This window comes from Narcine bancroftii, chromosome 2 (genome assembly GCF_036971445.1).
Source record: "Narcine bancroftii isolate sNarBan1 chromosome 2, sNarBan1.hap1, whole genome shotgun sequence".
NCBI classification, from domain to species: Eukaryota; Metazoa; Chordata; class Chondrichthyes; order Torpediniformes; family Narcinidae; genus Narcine; species Narcine bancroftii.
The window spans coordinates 31,868,136-31,888,503 of record NC_091470.1 but is presented as its reverse complement, the minus strand read 5'-3'; the positions used below and the strand labels follow the sequence as shown (position 1 = coordinate 31,888,503).

Below are 20,368 nucleotides of genomic sequence, written 5' to 3'. Positions count from 1 at the left end.
TCTCATTCTTCTGAACTCGAGCGAATACAATCCTAGACGATTTAATCTTTCATCATAAGTCAACCCCTTCATCCCAGGGATCAACCTAGTAAACATCCTCTGGACCGTCTCCAAAGCCAGTATATCCTTCCTCAAATATGGAGACCAGAACTAGACACAGTACTCCAGGTGCAGTCTCACCAGTACCTTGTACAGTTGCAACATTACCTCCCTACTCCTGAATTCAATTCCTCTAGCGATGAAGGCCAACATTCCATTTGCCTTCTTAATAACCTGCTGCACCTGCAACCTAACTTTTTGCGATTCATGCACAAGCACGCCCAAGTCCCTCTGCACAACAGCATGCTGTAGTTTTTCACCCTTTAAATAATATTCATCTCTTTTATTTTTCTTGCCCAAGTGGATAACCTCACACTTACTAATATTGCACTCCATCTGCCAGACCTTTTGCCCACTCATCCAGCTTAACTATATCCCTCTGCAGACTCTCCACATCCTCATTACAATTTGCTCATAGTTGACATAGTTGACATGGACAAGGTGGACCATAAGGTCCATTTTCAGTGACTTAGGATTCCATGAAGATGTTGTTATAGCAGTCACCTCTGAAAGAGCAAAGCACCTAATCTTTGAATTTTAATTTAAACACAAGTGTTGCACTAACTCAATTAAGATCCTACCCTGTCCTGTTTTCCCTCGTTCTATATTGAACTGCATAAAACCCCATTCCTGGCACTTATTAACTCATCTGTGTTCATTGATTAATCGTATGCTACTGCACCAAAGTTCATGAGATAACTCTGAACTAAAACATATGCCTTTTGCTCAAATCACCATTTTTCAAACCCACCACTTCATTTTATAACCCACTTACAAAACAAGGGTTACACTATAGAAGTATTTTCCTGTTTGAGCGGGAGAAATTCGACCTTTTCCTCAAAATCTTTGTAATGTGTATGTGCCGGTAATAATATTTTCAAAATGTTTCCTACCTTTGAACAGGACATAATTGAGAAGTATCATTATTGTCTCACGATCAAGGGTTTTAATTAAGTTTATAATTTTGCCATGTGTTTGCCTTTTCACATAAGTGTTGATCTTCTTTCTTGCTTTTTCAATCACACTAAAATCAACACTCTGTACTTCTGCTTTGTAAAACTGCTTTGTTTCATCATAGAATTTCTTTTGAAGAATTAGTCCCTGCTGGATGTGGAGAGAGTTCCCCATCAGCAACTGCAGATCATTACTTCCATTGGTGAGATCTTGCAGGAGATATTGGAATGCATTGTGCACCTCGACTGCGTCGTTTTGCGACATATTACCGAACCCAAGGACCTGCAGAAGCTGATCCCGTGTGCTATGCTTTGTACCCAGTGAGAGCATGCTCAGGGCAGCAGAGATACTTAATGGTGAGAAGAAAATATTCTTGGAAACTGAGCTTGGCTGAGCGGCGACCTGTCTGTAGAGACGCAAGCCAAAGTCTATGTTTATAGCCGAAAGTCTAAGCACAGACAGTTGTCTATTTAGCTTGCTCCTACTTTGTGGACCAGAGCGGATTTTCGAAGTTGTTACAACCTTCAATGTAGAATTTTTCCCATTGACACAGGCTATTCCACCGAGGAGAACAGCAGCCAGCATCAACGCGACTGCAATCAATTTCCCCATCTTTAACCTGCAAAACAAAGAACAAACTTCTATTCCAGTGCTTCAAGATTGCTCACTGTCCGAGTTCTCTTCACTCACGCTACACTCAGGCTCTGCACAATTTTAACTGTGATGTTTTGTTACAACTAATAAATTAAGCAGATTTGTAAATTGACAACAATTTCCATGCAAGTCCATTTAAGTCAGGAACTTCTTACTTGGTTTCAGTTGTAGTTTTGTGTGGTCCTTCTATCTAAAGTAAATCAGACTCCTCCTAGTGTGGCTTTCTTCTCCCGTCTACATGATATTGATTTATAATTCAAATTTATACTGCAGCAAATGTAAACATTCCAGTTATGTATTAATCAGAAACTGACCTTCAATCTGATGGTAAACATTGTTTACAATGAAGCTTGCATTGCTAATTGGGTTCAAGCAACTCTCTAAATACTTGAAAACACAACAAATGCCTTTTGGGATATTCATTTCAGTTATTTTTCTTTTCAAAAGAGAACATCAACCTAAACTGCAGTTGTTCTAAATAATAAGCAGATAATATCACACTTTAATTTCCAATTCCCACAACCAACAGAAATGCATTCCTGTAATAAATATCCAATGTTATAATTGCAATGAATTTTGCACAGCTGACGATCAACATCAATTATTTTCACAAAATAATTAACGGCAGTGTTGCAGAAAAATGAAACAACTTATTACATGAATTTCTATGAAAAGTCTAGGTATAGGTAGTTCTTCATCAAAAATCAACATGTATTAATTAAACATTCTTTTTCAAACTTTTTATTCATTTTCAGATTAATAAAAACGTAAGAATGATACAAAGAGTTTGGGATTGCATTAACAACAGTTAACATATACAAACTCAGACATAGAGCAACATATGTCAACTGAGCTTACCAATCTCTTAAAGGCCAAACATGAAAAGGAATCAAATTTTATTACAAAATATATCCCCCAAATTAAGAAACAAAACTAAAAAGAAAATAGATGCTGGTCTACCATGTTTCAGTGGTTCAACAATTATTTTGTGATTAATTCTGTTCCTCTACACTCACAAAAAAAAATGTTGAAAAGGATCAACTTGCATCATATGAAAATGCTGACGAAGTGCCCTCCATGTTTCTTTAAATTTAACCAAAGAGTCAACAGTACCACTTCTAATCTTTCCTAAAATTAAACATGTTATAGTTTGGGAAAACCATTCAAATGAAGGAAGTGGTTTAGGGTCTTTCCATTTGAGTAGAATGGATCTCCTGTAGTCCTGCGCCACTGCTCCAGCCCTGTAGTCCCACACCAGGGGGCTGTCAGGCAGCGAGGTGGGGAGGACTGTCGGCAGCGGGGAGGGGGGGCTGTCAGACAGCGGGGAGGCGAGCTGTCAGATGGCTGCCCCTGCCCCAACTCAGGAACTGGCGTTTGCTTCGCGGCACCTCTCACCGCTGCGGACCTTTCAGGTGGCAGAACATCACCTTTAGCACTGCCACCTGAACGTCCCTTCACAGACACCCGCAGCCGCCCCAGAGCCGCAGTCTCCCAGCAATTCTACCTTAAAGCGACTTAAGTCAGCCAGAACAAGCATCAGTTGAGGGTATGGGACCAATGGAAGAGCCCCTCAAACAATGTAATCACACTATGGGGCAACTAGAGTGGCAAGAGAGCTATACAAGAACATTACACTACCATGTGCAGATTCTAAATGGATGGTGTAAATTGCAATAAGAATTTTTAATGTTTTTTTTAATTTTTATGTATGTACTGCATAAATCACTTGTAAATATGTATGCCTTGTCTACATATGTGCTTGCATATTTTTACACTGAGTACCAAAGAACACCATTTTGTCCAGTTGTACTTTAAAATTGTATGATAATAATAAACTTGAATTTGAACTAAAGAGCCTATTGAGTGTATATTTGATACTCAGAATGTAAAACACAGCCTTTGCACTGGTGGCCTTTGTATATATGTTTAATTGTGAATAAATATTATTTTTTAAAAATCAGTTAAATTGAGCTGGTGATGACTCGACTCCAGTGTTGAATTTTGAATGGTTCTTACAGATATACAGAGCTTAATCACAGGAAATGAGACAAAAATAAAGCAGAGGCTTGTTCTAGAGATGCTAGGAGACCAAGGTGAGTTTAGGAGTGCAGGAACTTATGAACTTATGATGACACAAAGATGGGGAAGATAGTTTCCCTTGGCAGAGGTTGGTTTTGGGGGAAGAGGTTTCATGGGGATCTGAAGAAGAACTTTCTCACCGAGAGGATGGTTGGAATCCAGAACCGATTGTTTAAGGGGATGTGAAGCATTTAGGATGAAAACTTGAATCTCAAAGGTATTGAAGGCTACAGACCCAGTGCTGCACAATAGATTTTGGATGGATAGGTTTGGACTTGATGGGTTGAGTTAATTAGTGACCTATTGTAGGCACACATCCATCTCCTCACTTGTCAGGAAGGCAGAACAGTAACTGCATATCATGAGGAGAATGGTCGACAAGGTACCGGCTACCATTATGCTTGATCGAGAGCATCCTGGCCGGGTGCATCACAGTGTGGCACGGTTGCTGCAGAGAAATGAATTGGAGGTCAATCCATAGGACCATGATAGTGGCATTGAGGATCACTGAGTCTCCCTCCCACCTATCGACGTGATCTACCAGGATCGTTGTCTGAAGAGGGCATCTTTCAGCTGCTCCCATTGGGAAAGAGATACAGGATTATTAGAACCAGAACCACCAGGCTGTATGTGTGTTATGCCTGGTTATGTGTCTGTGTGTTTTGCTCAGAGGGCTGGAGAAAGTTGATTTGTTGGGTTGTACTTGGGCAATCAGACGATAATAATTGACTTGATTTGAAGGGCCTGCAACTGGGGTGCTTGGCTCTATGACTTCCCCTGATAAGGGTTCTTAAAACAATTGGAAACATTGAGCATTGGTATAAATTAAATTGTGCCAAAATATTTCCTAAGTGCAAAGTTCTGTTTTGACCTTCAAGCTACCAAGGACTTGCAGGAAGTATGTATCCATTTCTACTCAATTATCTACTGCAAAGCTATGTATTCTAGATTCTGAAAATGCTTATCTCAAGGCTCTCTTTAACTAGTAACTTGGAGAAAAGCGTTTGGCCTGCTCAATTCACAATTTATATTTTAATTGCCAACAGACTATTTTGATAGAACAAACTGGTTAAATTATTCACAATTTCTTCCTTCTGGACAAAATATGCTTCTTGCACAAATTATTGTCAAGTCCACACATACAATCTAGGATTAATACAATCTAGTGTGTGTGTGTGTGTGTGTGTGTGTGTGTGTGTGTGTGTGTGTGTGTGTGTGTGTGTGTGTGTGTGTGTGTGTGTGTGTGTGCGTGTGTGTGCGCGTCTGTGTGCGTGTGTGTGCGTGTGCGTGTGTGTGCGTGTGTGTGTGTGCGTGTGTGTGTGTGTGTGTGTGTGTGTGTGTGTGTGTGTTCCATGTACTGAACACATTAGGAGATTATTTATCAAATGGCATTAAATTTTTTTAAAATTACATTTAGACACACTGCACAATAACGGGCACTTCCAGCACTTGTACCTTTGCTGCTCAATTATACTCAATTGACCTGCATTCTTCATATGTTTTAAAGAGTGGGGGGAAACTGGAGAACCCAGAGGAAACACACATAGACATGGGGAGAATGTACAAACAGCGCCAGATTCGAGTCCCCGTTGCTGGCGCTGTAACATCATTGCTTAACCACTAGGCTAACAGTGTAGCCCAATACTATATTCCAATATTGAATTTTTCTGCAATTTGCAAAATAAATTTGTTATGAATGGAGTGTTTTTGGGACAGTTTTGGAAAAGTTGCATTACTCCTTTCTTCGACTCAATTGCTTGCACGTGACTGGAGTGCAGCAGTCACCATGAGTCACCATCAGCCCAGCCCAATACTGATCATGGTGCCAAATTGCAGACAGATAAGAATGAGGTCAGCTTCCATCCTACAAGCACACATTCATCTTAGCCAATTCAATCATGCTCCAGGCTCTGGCATGATTGGCTATAGCTGTAAAAAATGTGAACCATTCCCCCTTGACCAAATGTGGGAGGAAACTTGCTGTAGTTCTCAACCTTTTTCAGTCTAAGGTCCACCTGGCTTCTGGCCTAATATGCCATAGTCCACTCATGGCAATGGCTGAGCAAGTAAAAGGCAGTTCTATAAGAAACATATCTTTATCAAATTTAAAGTATTTTATTAAGCAGTTTTAAAGACCCACATGGAAACATAATATGGCCCATCAGTTGAGAACCACAGCTTCAGAACATCCAGCATGTACTTCTGGGCATATCACCTTTAATTGCACATCAAGAAGACACAGGGCAACATCATTCAGTGCACAAAGCTCTCAATGATAATATTATTTTGCCTTTGCTCTTCAGTAACTGTCTCTTCCTCTTTAGCTCTGCGCTCTGTTTTACTTGCTGTGTTATATATGATATGTCTAGCTGGACTGCTTGCAAAAGAAATGTCACATTTGGTACATGCAATAATACACTTGAACTAAAACTTGACGTGGACAAAAAACAAAAATGCTGGGGGTAGGTGAGATACAAACCAGAGGACATGGTGGAAAGAGAAACTGGACGTCTCAGAGTTTGTCTATCTACACTAGACAAATGAAAGCATCGGAGAGATACATTCAACTCTGCAACAGCCTCCAAATCCTCTGGCACCATCAAATTATTAACGTCGGTGTCCTTACCCAAGCAACGGCACATCACCAAGAAGGGACATGCCTAGTAAATGGTAGGGCACTGAGGAGTGCGGCAGGACAGAGGCATGTGGAATACAGATACATAATTCCCTGAAAGTGGCAACACAGGTAGATAGGGTTGTAAAGAGAGCTTTTGGCATTTGAGTTTCATAAATCAAAGTATTGAGTATAGGAGTTCGGATGTTATGGTAAAATTGTATAAGACATTAGTGAGGCCAATTTGGTGGTTTGTATGCAATTTTGGTCACCTAACTACAGGAAAGAGTGCAAAGAAGATTTACTAGGATGTTGCCTGGACTTCAGGAACTGAGTTACAGGGAAATGTTAAACAGATTAGGGCTTTATTCTCTGGAGTGTAGAAGAATGAGGGGAGATTTGACAGAGGTATTCAAAATTATGAGGGGGATAGACAGAGAAAATGTAGATAGACTTTTTTTCCACTGAGGGTAGGTGAGATACAAACCAGAGGACATGGGTTAAGAGTACAAGTGTAAAAGTTTAGGGGGAACCTCTTCACAGAGAGAGTTGTGGGAGTGTGGAACGAGATGTTAACTGAGTCAAGTCACCTTTATTTGTCATTCATACCGTAACTACTAATGCAATACACAGTAAAGACGAGGTAGTGTTTCTTCAGGACCGTGGAGCAGATTTATACAAATAGGAGGTAAATATTAAATCACGTTACAATAAAAATCCATGACATACACATTTGTTCTAGGAAATAAGGAGACTGATGGAAAATACAATCTAGAAATGTGGGCCTGAATGGCAGAAGGGAGAAAAATTTACAAGAGGGGTGTGAAAATTCATTCACCATGTTATTTGCCTCCTGCATGCATCGTGTATAGTAGATGTCCAAAATGATAGGAAGAGAGACCCCAATGATCTTCTCTGCTGACTCCACTATCCACTGCAGGGTCTTACGGTACAGCTTCCAAATTAGGTGGTGATGGAGTGTGGGAGATGAACTTTCCTCAGACTTTGCAGGAATTAGAGGCGCTGCTGGGCTTTCTTGGCTCTGGACCTGGTGTTCAAGGACCAGGTGAGTTTCTCTGTCAAGTGCACTCCAAGAAACTTGGTACTTTTGATGACCTCAACGAGAGAGCTGTCAATGGTTAGCGGAGAGTGATCCCCTGGGCACTCCTGAAGTTGACAACCATCTCTTTTGTTTTATTAACATTCTGGTCCAGTCCATTAGCGAGTGGTGGTGAGGTAGTGAATGCTGGCTCAATTTTAACATTTAAGAAAAATTTGGACAGGTACGTGGATGGGAGAGGTATGGAGGCATATGGACTGGGTGCAGGTCACTGGGATGAGGCAAAAAAATGAGTAGAAGAGCCACATTGGCCTGTTTCTGTGCTGTCGTGTTCTATGGTTTTAGTAAACATTGTACTCTCAGAGTGGCAGTAGAGGAGGCTTCAGACAGAGATGATGGATAGGATTGGGATTGAGCATTAGAACAATAGAATCATAGAACACTACACACAGAAACAGACCCCTCAGCCCATCTAGTCTTTGCCAACTATTTGTTCCAAACTAGTCCCATCGACCAGCAGCTGGACCATTGCCCTTCAAACCCCTCCATTCCATGTACCAATCTAAATTTTGCTTGCGTGTTGAAATTGAGCCCCCATCTATCATTTCTGCTGGGAGCTTGTCCTACACTCTCATGGCCTTCTGAGTGAAGAAGTTCCCCTTAATGTTCTCCTTACAATTTCACCTTTCACCCCGACCTATATTGACCCGTTCTAAGCTCAATAGAGAAAGCCTGCTTGCACTTACCCTATCCATACCCCTCATAATTTTGCATACCTCTATCAAATCTCCTTTCATTTTCCGATGTTCCAGGGAATGGCATGTCTCAGGAAGGTCATGATCACCCTTGCGAACAGAGTGCCCATGCTCTCCAAACTGATCACCCTATCTGAATTTGGTCTCTTTAATGTACAGTGGGGGGGCACATTATGAACCCAAATTGCAGTTTATTAGATTGGAAGGAGTACAAGTGAATCATGACATAGAATGATTGTCCACATTCCCAGGGCAGGAGTATTGAACACTAGAGGACATCTGCACAAAGTGAAGGGAGTAAAGTTTAGGCGAGGCTTCTGAGGTAAGTTTTTTTACAGAGTTGTGGGTGCTTGGAATACTTTGGCAGGGGTGATGGTGGAGGCTGAAACATTGGAGGTGTTTAAGACACTTCAACAAGCACATGGATAAAAGAAGAGGGGTAGGAGTTAGGGAGGGTTTAGTTTTAAAAAATTTTAGTAGGAATATATAGGTCGGCTCAACATCGAGGCCCAAAGGGGGGGTACTGTGCTGTAATGTTTTATGCTTCTGGGTGATAGGAAAGGGAGAGGTGAATGGACAGGAGACGCGTCTTCTTCAGATGCATGGAAAGGTGCCTTAGGACAGGAAATGGCGGATGAGGACAAAAGAGCTAGAGGAGGTGAGTGGCCCCCGTGAAATGCAGAAAGGAGAGGGGATGACGTGACAGGTGTGGAACCACATTTGAGCTAGAACTTGGACTAAGTTGTTCAGTTATCCTTATTGCCAGAATAAGTGGTCGTTCCAAGTGTGATATGTTGAATTTTTTGCCTGGTAAGTCACATTTGATTGTCCTGCCACTCAGTCCCAGAGTATCAACTTCCCCATCCCTCTGTGATATGGTGTTATTGTCTTGTGACAACCCCTCTACACCATCTAACCTTATAACCACCCCCCCCCCCTCCATCCCATACCTATGGCATGATCCCTCCAATGGAGATCTTCTGACATAGGTACTGCCAATACTTGTGACAGCTAATGCATGTGAGTTTCCAGAACCATTACAGCAAGAAAAATAGAGAGTAATAAATGACATCTTATGCAGGCAAATCATGTTACATTATCGTGACACTAACCAAATCTAAATCTAATCCAATTAGGTTCAAATCTGGCACTGCCTATAAGGAGTCTATATGTTCTCTTTGTATCTGAATGAACTGCCTCCGGGTGCTCCGGTTTCCACCCACCCTTCAAAAACATAGGTCAATTGGATGTAATTGGGAGGTATGGGCTTATAGGCTGGAAGGGCCCGTTATCATGTTGTAACATTTAACATTTAATTAAACTAAAGCTTTTTGATTTTTCTTCTTTCTGGTTGCAACCTTAAATAGAGACGACAGAACATTCTGAAACATACTGATTTACGACCAATAACCTTGGTCTTTTAGTTAAAGATTGATGATGTCTGTACCTCTGCCTTTTTTGCAACCCGATTAGCTTGTGTAAATAACATCATAGATAATGAAGGAAATATCTCCTAAAATCGGAAAAAAAAATGTGTGGCAATGATCAAAAAGGGGCAAGATATGTCTGAATTTCTTTCCCTTTCTCCCACTTGCTTTTTCATACAATACACAAGGCACTTGGAGAGTCTACCCCTGGGGACTTTGACATTCATTGTAAAACAAAGGATTTTGATAATTAAATCATCCAGCAATTCTCAGTAAATTTGCAAGGCCAGGATTTGGAACACAGATTTGGAACACAGAATGCTGCAAATCTTAGCAAGGCTGACCTCCAACTGCGAATCAGAATCAGAATTCATTTTTAATTTTTAAAAAATTTAGACAGACATACAGCATGGTAGCAGACCATTTCGTTCCACAAGCCCGTGCCACCCAATTAACCTACAACCCTCGGAACACTTTGAATGGTGGCAGGAAACCTGAGCACCTGGAGGAAATCCCCACAGACATGGGGAGAATGTACAAACCCTTTACAGACGGCGCTGGATTCGAACCTGGATTGCTGGCTCTGTAACAGCATGATGCTAACCGTTAAGCTAACCCTGCCGCCCTTGTCATAAATTACACGGAATTTGTTATTTTGTGGCAGCGTTACAATGCAAATGTTGCTCTAAATCACATTTCAAAAATAAATAGAGAGAGAGAGAATAGGAAAAAGTGAGTCGCGCCTTGTGGTTCATTATCCATTCAGAAATTTGATAGCAGAGGGGAGGGAGCTGTCATTTGTGCCGCTGGGTGCTCGTCTTCAAGCTCCTATACCTCCTTCCTGATGCTAGCAGGGTGAAGAGAGCATGGCCTGCATGGTGGGGGTCCTTGAGGTTTGTAACGCGACAAGTGAGGAGTAGAAACACGCTTTTAATGGCTTATAATCAAGGTTGGAAGACACAATAGTCCTCAGGTAAATCTGAGGTAAGGTGGGAAAACCAGGGTTTATATTGGGGTAGGTGAGGGTGGAGCCAAGGGAGGAGCCAGCCATTTGAACAATACATAGATAGTGAATTCCAGTTCACTGCAAGGATCGAGGCTGTTTTCTAAAGACATCGCCTCTTGTGGATGTCCACAGTAGAGTGAACAGTGAACTCTTGATCTAACCTGCATTCATATGATGAAAGTGAACTTTTAAATATAATTCATGAAGGAGATGACAATGGAAAACAATTTTTTTCAAAAGGTTTCCTTCCTGAAAAAAAAATTTGGGGATTATGACAGACAATTTCAAGGTGAATACAAAGATAATTTTAGATTGGCTGCATCATGCAGGAAATTGGTAAAACATTAAATTATCTTTTACTGAATTTTGCATGTTTAATCACATTGTATCAACTGACTTGATGGGCAATCAAGCGACTCTACGAGGCAGTAGATTGGAGTCAAAAGACTTTTATTAGCTGGGGCTCAGACAGCATCTGACGTGGATCCGAGCAGGAAGTGATCTGGGGTCAAGGTTTTGAGTTGGGATCTTTATTAATGAATCTCTTGGGAGGGGTCAGAGGGAAGGAAGGGGTGGTCCAGGCCAATACATAGTTATTACAGTGGTGTAATACCTCATACCACCACATGACCTAAATGTTTTGTCTCTGATTTTTGTTTGTACTCAGCATCTGATGCCTCTCTTATATATAGTTGGCCACCATTGATGGATTCCAGTTGCCCTGATAGCGCTTTTCCACGGTTGCAATGTCCTCTGGTGAAACCTTTCACCATGTTTGTCACTGCCTACATCAAGATCAGCAGAGAAGCCCAAGTGCAAAATCAGAAAATGAATTTTCAATGACATGTGGCACTTTATGGTTTTGAATGCTTAGATTTAAAATATGACAGGAAGTCATAATAATAGGTTATATCTAAAAAAAGTATGTGATAGGAAAATTGTACGGTGATTTTAGAGAATTAGCAGCCAAAAATCCATAAAATACAGGAATCAAAATCGTCGTTGTCCATTTATCATTCAGAGAGAAGTTCTTAGACTCCATGATATTCTGCTTATACTTAACTTCATCAACCGTGAATGAAGAATTACCAAGAGCCAATTTAGCCGACCTCAGCGATTTGAAGGGTGATCTTCAAATGTTGTCAGCATGGCTGTGGATGGAGTGGACATTGAGAGATGGCACAGCTTCTTAAAATATTTATTCAATGCAAAGCAGATTAAAACATACAGAGACAGATGGAGGATTGTAGGGAACTGGGATTCACTAGAGGTGTCCTGTACTGATGACTGGTCCCGCCTCCTGGCCCCTCCCCCAGGGGCCCATTTATAACCCTGGTTTCCTGCCTAAAATCTGAACCCCTCTGAAGCCTACCTGTGTTGTAAGCTAATAAAAGCGTTAGTTCTCCCTTGAGTGTGAGCTTTTATCTATGCTACAAGGATGAGGTTTAATTATTCCAGAATTGAGTGATGTCATTCTCAAACTTTAAAGCAAGGATGCTACTGTTATCAAGTTCATGGACATTACCACATTATAATTATCTACCATGATATGAGTCCTTTTGTGTTACCAATGAACAGATTAAAATGCTTCTGGACTTCGTATTGAATTTATTCTAACACATCACTGTGCAGAGCTCATAGCCTCCAAGCTGAAGGGGTATTTGGACAGCACAGGATCATGGGTTGGAAAGGCCTGTTACTGTGCTTTATGTCTAAATTTAAAATACAGGTACTTTTGAAATGTAGTCGCTGCTGCAATATAGAAATTGCTGCAGTTATCAACTACATTTCAAAAATACAGTATTTTAAATTTAGACATAAAGCACAGTAACAGGCCCTTCCAAGCCATGAGCCTGTGCTGTCCAAACACCCCAATTAACCAAAACCTCCTGTACATTTTGAAGGGTGGGAAGAAACCAACACAGACATGAGGAAAGTACAAATTCCTTACTAACGGTGCCAGATTCAAACCTGGTTGCTGGTGTGAATCAGGCTAACCGTTATATTAACAAAGTACTTCAGGGATAGAAAAATGAATTCAGATGTCTTGAAAAGACTGAAAAGGGAGCTCTCTAAATATGAATGTTTTTTTTTCTCAAATAAAACAGCTGGACTTGGGAAATTAGTCTATTGAAATGCAACAAAAAAAAAATAGTGACAAAAAGTAAAATTTAAACTTAAGGAAATTGTATTTTTTTATATATTGTTGTACTGGAACTAAGAACAATAGAAATACAACAGGAGTAGATTATTCAGCCCTTTAAGGCTCCTCCTACATTCAATACTATCACGGGTCATTCTCTAGCTTGCTGTCTCCTTGCACCCCTTGATACTTTGTATATCTGAACATCACTTCTTTCTTAAATACATTCAGTTATTTGCTTCCAAAACCATTTGCAGTTGAAAATTCCACTGATTCATCACCCTCATCTAACTTTGTCTTGGTCCAAAATCCACAGAATGTGAGGCCTAGTTCTCGCCACCTCATTCTGGGGAAATATTTTAATTCATCCAGGCTGTCGGAGTCAGAATGTTTCCATGAGACCCCCTCTCATTCTTTCAGACTCTAGATCCCCAATCTCTCCTCATACAACAATCTCACGCATTCCATTTTGTCGCTCTTTCCCAAAGGCAAGGAGGCTAGAACTACACTCAACGCTCCTGGTGTGATCTCACTTGGGCTTGTATAATTGTAACAAGACAATCCTGATCCTTTACTTAAAATCTCTTGCAAAATGAAGGGATAAGCAGCTGCGGATGTTGGGATGTTTTTTTTTGCCTCACAATTGGCTGGAGGAATTCTTGAAGGGTTTCGACCCGAAACGGTGACAATCTCTTTCCAGTGAAATTCACTTCACCATTCACTTCCCTGACAGATTTGCTTTTAGCAGTTGGTACATAAGGAGACCCAAATCTCTTTTTACAACATCACTATCCAAGTTCTCAGCATTTCAATGGTGATCTGCTCTTCTCTTTTCCCTACTTAAGTGGATATTGCACCTCCAAAGTATTTACTCTTTCAATTAACTTGTCTATTTATTGCTGTGTTAGATGGGGGTAACATCTCGCATCCCTGCATAGGTAACCACCAATGTCAGCTCTTCCTTTCCCCAAAACAGCACTGCATAGACTTCAGAAGTTATATATGTAACAACCGGTATTGCTACTGTCATTGCAATTACAAAGGACTATCTACAGGGAAACCTTTCGCATAAATTTTAGATTAAATAAGGAAGAAAGCATGGATATGATTTATTTGGACTTTCAAAAGGCTTTCAAGGTGGTGTGAAAAATTAAAATACATGGTGATAATATACCTGCATGGAAATGAGATCAGGAGAAATTTCATTGCCGAAAGGATGGTGTACCTAGAGAACTCTTTAGACCAGAGGGCAGTGGAGACTAAGTCATTAAATTTGTTCAGTGAGGGGGAAGATTTATTTCTTAGCACAAAATATCAGAGGAAGGTGGGGACATAAATTTAAATTGAGACATACAGCACAATAACAGGCCATTTCGGCCCATGAGTCTGTGCTGCCCAATTTACACCTAATTAACCTACACCCCTGGTTTGTTTTTGAATGGTGAGCGGAAACCGGAGCCCTCAGACCACGAGGAGAACATACAAACTCCTTAGAGACAGCGCGGGATTCGAACCCTGATCCCGATCGCTGGCGCTGTCAAGATGTTGCACTAACCACCATGCTAACCATTTCGCCCAAATGGTCATGATAATGTAAGGAACAGGGTTAAAGGTCTTTATTTACCATGTTAACTTATCATAAGCTCAGATGTGGTGTCTCTTTCAAGAATGTACCAGCTGTTTTAATGGGAATTATCAGCTTCAGTGTTTGTGGAAACACTTTGCTTTGTCTTCCTATGAAATCCTTTGGAAAGAGGCTGCCCCAGCCCTGGAGAGAAGGCAGCTGAGAGGGTGACATCTCATAAAACCATGAGACGCATAGTGTAGATGGTCATACACAGTTTGTTGAAGGAACTTAGCGGGGAAAAAATAATGATCAATGTTTTGAGCTGAAACCCTCTTGAAACATCGCCCATTGATCCCAATTATGCTGCGTGACCCACTGAGTTCCTCCTGCAGTTTTCAGGGTGGATAGTCTTTTCCCCATGGTAGTAGAGGCCAAAGAGTTTTAAAGCGAAAGGGAAAGTTTTAAAACTGATTTGAGGGCAAGTTTTTCCACATGGAAAGTGCTGGGTATATAGTGCAATGGAATAAGCTGGTGGTGGCAGGCACAATTACAACAGCCATCGTAACTTCTCCCACATCCACCACCCATTGCAGACGTCAATGTGAGGCACTGCCTCAAGGTGGCGGCCAACATCACAAGGGGCCCACAATCTCTTCTCACTGTTACCCTTGAGAACAAGGTACAAAAACCTGTCAAGTCCAAGATTTTAAACAATGGCACATTAGCCATCGTCCAAAGGACAGCAGGATAAGCCAGGCAACTAGAGTTGACACAAATGGTTGGGAAATTGCTGGAGAGGATTCACCAGCATTTGGATAGGCAGCTTTTATTTGGGTGGATTTGAACATGGCAGATTGCATCCCATAAAGCTGATAGCATTTTTTTTTTTGAAGAGGTGTGTCAAAGAGGAATGATGTGTGAGTGAGTGTGTGTGAGAGAGAGAGAGAGAGAGAGAGAGAGAGAGAGAGTGTGTGAGAGAGAGAACATTTTGGATCCTCAGGATCCAGTTGAGACCACACCTAAAGTGCTGTGTGTCTGGTCAACTCACTAAAGGAAGGACAAGAAGATTCCTTTATCACGTAAGAGTGCAGAATACATAATATTGCACAAAACTGCCTTCTGCAAATCAGACAAAAGGTCACGATTAGTGTTGCAATAAGTGAAAGGCAAGAGAGAGTCCCTTCAGTCACTGAGTGCCCGTGGATTCACCCCCACCATTCTTGCAGCCTTATGGACTCCTGTCCGATCCATTGGCAGCACGAGCTCCAGATCCAAACCTCCAACACAATAAGGAAGCCTTCAGTGCCCAAGGTCCTTTGGGAGCCTTTCTTGCCCTCAGCACACGTTCGAATCCTGGCTCCAGTACCTGGTTCCCATCAGCCAGTCTCCAGCAGCCCAGAGCCTGTGTGGATCCCTTAGTCACTGAGCTCCTCACTGGTCTGCCAACATGGGTCATTATCTTGTAAGGTTGTCTCCTCTGCTGCTCCTTCTCAACAGGGGGCGTTCTCTTCATTTCTGACACTCATTTCAAGGATCTGTAAGTTAGAAGGGGCACAAAGGAGATTCAACAGGATGCTCCTGGGATGGTGAGGATCAAGTTATAGGGGGTGATTGCTTAGACTGTCTTTATTCCCAGAGAGATGCTAACTTGGGGGTGAACTTCGAGGTTTATAAAATCATGAGTAGTATTGATAAAGTGAATGTTCACATTCTTTTTCTTAGAGTAGTTGATTGTAGAACTGATGACATGGGCCCAAAGTGAAAGAGGTAATTTTTTTTCCACTCAGAGGGAGTTTCAGATCAGGAAAGAGCTACCAGAAGAAACTGGTACAGATTTGGACAGATTTATAGATAGAGCTTACAGGATATAGACCAAATGCAGGTAAATTGGACTTGACCCAAAATACCAACCTGGTCAACGTGGACAAGGTGGGCCGAAAGGCCTGCTCCATACTGTATGACTCTATAACAACGTAGCTGGCGAATGCAACTGGAGGAAAAGCAAGGAACTAGCTAGCTAGTATTTTATTGGTTGGAACACATTGCCACCTTGTGGCAAGAATACATAGTTACAATACAGAAGGAAACATAATCAAGACTGTTCAGCAGTATTAAACACAGCTTAAAATCAAGTCAAAATTATAGTGCAGGGAATGATAAACAGAGCAAGATTTTATTTTATTTGTGATAATGTGGAGCCCGAAGCTGGTAAAGATACAAAAGATCTTTATTGCACACAGCGAGCAGGCCTTCTGATAACCCCCCCCTCTCTTTTGAACTTCTTCCTTTTCCACTCACCTACACCCATCCCACTCCCTTCTTGGGTTTCAACGTCTTTCACTCACATTTCCCCAACTTTGTTTCTTCCCAAACCCCCCAGTTCCATTTGGCTTCTCATTATACCACTTCTGACACCTTTTAGTGTGCAGATTCCAGCACTGGCAATCTTTGTCTCAATTTTTCATCCAGTCCGTCCTAGATAACTAATATTCCTCCAGCCAACCCCTTTAGTTCTTGCCTCTCTTCCCCCTTTGGAACCTACCTCTGTCAGTCACTCTTCAGTCCACCCCAGTTCACTGATCCCCTACTGGCCATTATTCAATCCCACCCACCAGGTCCTCAGAATTGCCATACTCTCCACACGACACGTTGACTCTCCCTGATTCTGCTCTACGCACTCCAGCAGATTGTTTTGCTCCAGACTCCATGGTCCTATTGACAAAATACCCCATTCAATACTTCCTCCCAATACAAAATAAAATCTTAATTTCACAACCAAAGTATATAAATATTTTCTAGATTTACAATCATAACAATAAAATCCAAAAGAGACACTCAACAAGTTGGAAGAAATTGTTTTTATTGACTCAACAAATTTTTTTAATGTTTCAGTTATTTATTTGGTGAATGGTAAGTCAAGTTTACATTAGAAAAACAATGTTGGAGATTTAGAGAAAGCTTTGATGTAAAGCATAGGATTAATAATATATTAAAAAGATTATATAAGTAAACAAATTAACCAAATATTATAGACTGGATTCCTAAAACTCAGTATGCTGTTACAGCATCGCCAACAATAATTTAAATAGTCTGGTACATACAAGAACATTTCCCAAGTGTATCATTAAATGAATTTGACATGGAAAGACACAAGTAAATTAGAGCTTCATTAGAAGTAGTTTCAAGGAGTACCTTAAAGGAATAAAGTTAGGGACATTTGGAAGGGAATTCCAGAGTTCTGGATTGTGGCTAGAAGGCAACATCTGTCAATATTGTAATTATAAGCACATGTAAACAAGAGGAGAGAATTGAGGTTCAAATTACTTCAGTGTGGAGTGGATAGCTAAACTTGACACAATCCAAGATGCTGCTAGCTGGATATGGAAGTTACAAGCCAGTCAGATGAAGCTTGGAGTGCTCATGACCAAGGATGGTTAAATATGCATTCGCTAAAGCAGGAGTGGAACGGTAGGGGGAGGGTTGACATTACAAGAGCTAGAAATAGGTCTTTGGTCATGGCATGAACGTCTAATCTGAAGCTCTTCAAGCGTTTAAATTTGATCGTAAAGTTGCCAGTCAGGACCAATCTTAGTCAGTTGCCATGGAGATGAATTAGTTTGGTATCTCAAGATCAGGTTAGTGATCAAAACTGAAGACAAGAGCTTTGGTACTTCCAATGTAACTGTATATTTAGCTGAAGAAAATTTCCTGATATCCAGTAGGGATCTTAGCCAAAAGCCTGACCATTACAAGTTAAGAGGATGGTTTATATTTTTTAAAGTCACCTGCCTCATTCTATTGCAATTCATTCCAAGTATACTAGTAAGTAAATTGGTGCCTTATGCAAGACAAACAATTACTTGAAATGTAAGATACAAATTATATTCCATTAGGCTGAAGTGGCATGTCTTGCAACAATTACCATTAGACATAATTTTAAAATAGTGCAATATTTAAGTACCCTGTTAAGATTTAGATAAGTAAAGGTGTCCTTCTACTTACAATGGTGTATGTTCCGAAAAGCCCTAGTAAGTAGTAAAATCCTGTCGAGAAAGAATACTGATTATAGTCTAGCCTACCATTAATGTACACAGCTGAAAGCAGTGGGCCTGAAGGAGAGAAAGAGAGAGAGAGAGAAAGAGAGAAGCGCACCGTATATTGCAAGCACGGGAACAGATCGAAATTCAAAGTAAGGATTCTACTGATCGTAACTTCGAAAAATCGTGTCGAACCATCGTAAATAGAGGAGCATCTGCCATGTACTAAGATGGGGGAAACCTACTCATGTTCATTTTAAGTTATTTCAAGACTGCAGATGCAACAAACATTCATAAGCTGTTGTGCTCAAGATTTGCAGGAATGGATTTCCTTGACTTTAACCAGCCTGGATGTGAAAATTGTCAAACTGAGCCAGTTCAAAGCCATGTGTTCCAATAGCAGCCCAACCACGGCAAGGCTGAACCACCCGAACATCTTTCCACAGTGGGTAGCCATTCAATAATCCATATGCTACATCACCCTGTGGGAATGAAATTAAAATGTAAACACTTCTTTAAAGCGACTTAGTTCACAGCAGGTGTAATTTATAGTCAATGCCATTTCTGACTCTTTATGAAGGCTAATAAAACCAACATTTGTTACAAATTATTAACAGAACAAAATCCCTCAAATATTTTATTTAATCTAGAAAAGTGCGATTTCCTGGCAGAAAGGCTTCAGATGTCTCGACCGAGTACTGCACCAATATCAGCAAGATGGTTCAGCAAGAACAAGTCAGGCCAGAGTAAAAGCAGAGAAATGATCTGAAGGGGAAGGCAGTAGCAAAAGCTAGTTGAGTGTAAAGTTTCTGACAATAACCCCCAAGGTTTCAGGAGTTATGATACTAATGGAAATTAATTCATAATAAAACTACTTTCTTTTCCATACTTCTTTCCTCCTATCCAAATTATAAACTATACACATGAAAATGTTGCAAAGGTTCAACAAGCCAGAAAGAGCTTTGCTGTGACTCCAATCATGGAAATCAAGCAAAATCATTTGGCTGCTGCTTTGGCCAAGCAATTGTCTGTTGATTTGGGCTGATTAGGAATGTTCCAACATCCTTTTGCCATCTGCACCCACCCTCCGCTATTGATTATTACATGTTCTCTGAAAAGAGAACTCAGCTGAAGGCACCACCAGGTTTCTAATTGGGATCGGTTTCTGAAGAGCTCTACAGTTCAGGTTACTAAGGTTCTGCAAAGTTTGCAAGTTCCCCCCCTTTTTTTTTTGCAGGACAAAGAAGCTGACCATGGACTTCAAGGGATTTGGGGGGGGGGGCGGGGGTTGCAAGGTGAGAAAGAGCCCACAATCCTGTCTGAACCATGGTGTTAAAGTGGAGACGGTAATTAGCTTCAAGTTCTTGGGCGTAAACACTGATCTTTCGGGACTGATCATGTTGACCTGATGGTCATGAAAATACAGGAGCGCCTCTACTTCCTTGGAAGGCTGGGGAAGTCTGGCCTGTCTCCCATGTCCCTTAACAACAATTACAGGAGCGCCACCAAAAGTATGCTTGCTGTGTTGCAGGAACTGCTCAAGCCAAAAGAGAAAGAAAGAAAAAAAAAATCAGGAAAAGCTTAAGAGAGTGGTGACTGCAACTCAAAACATCTCTCTTCTATCAACTCCATCTGCATCTCCTGCTGCCTTGGAATGGGCCATCCCACCCTGGATACACCCTCTTCTTCCTCCTTCCACTGAGAAGATGGTTCAGGAGTGAGAAATCACACAGCAACAGGCTTAAAGACAGATTCTGGGCTGCAGCCATCAGGCTCCTGAAAGAACCCTCCACTTTGTACTCAGGCTGCCTTAGCTGTGTGCTAAATGATCTCTTCATTTTCACTCTTTAGTTTTTAATTGTGTTCTTGTCCTTCTACTTTGTATGGCAGTCCGCATGATCAAGTTGACTTGCTGGACTGCTCATGGAAGAACTCTTTTCACTGTACCAGATATAATGTACAGAACAACTCCG

General features: G+C 41.1%; 2 protein-coding genes across 4 annotated transcripts in view; both read right to left on the bottom strand.

Moving 5' to 3' along the window:
- Positions 1–1,968, bottom strand: part of LOC138752855 (uncharacterized) — a 61,980-nt gene extending 60,012 nt beyond the window's left edge. Inside the window, exons 1-2 of the mRNA XM_069915475.1 lie at positions 1,863–1,968; positions 993–1,672 (exon numbers count right to left, since the gene is read on the bottom strand). Of these exons, the coding sequence (XP_069771576.1) occupies positions 993–1,665 (673 nt within the window). The 5' untranslated portion in view covers positions 1,666–1,672; positions 1,863–1,968. The remainder of the gene's footprint in view (positions 1–992; positions 1,673–1,862) is intronic.
- Positions 1,969–17,201: 15,233 nt separating this feature from the next.
- LOC138753314 (galactocerebrosidase-like) overlaps positions 17,202–20,368 on the bottom strand; it is a 57,933-nt gene continuing 54,766 nt past the window's right edge. For all 3 annotated transcript variants that reach the window (XM_069916174.1, XM_069916173.1, XM_069916172.1), the window contains exon 17: positions 17,202–18,877. In XM_069916174.1, the coding sequence (XP_069772275.1) occupies positions 18,734–18,877 (144 nt within the window). In that variant the 3' untranslated portion in view covers positions 17,202–18,733. The remainder of the gene's footprint in view (positions 18,878–20,368) is intronic.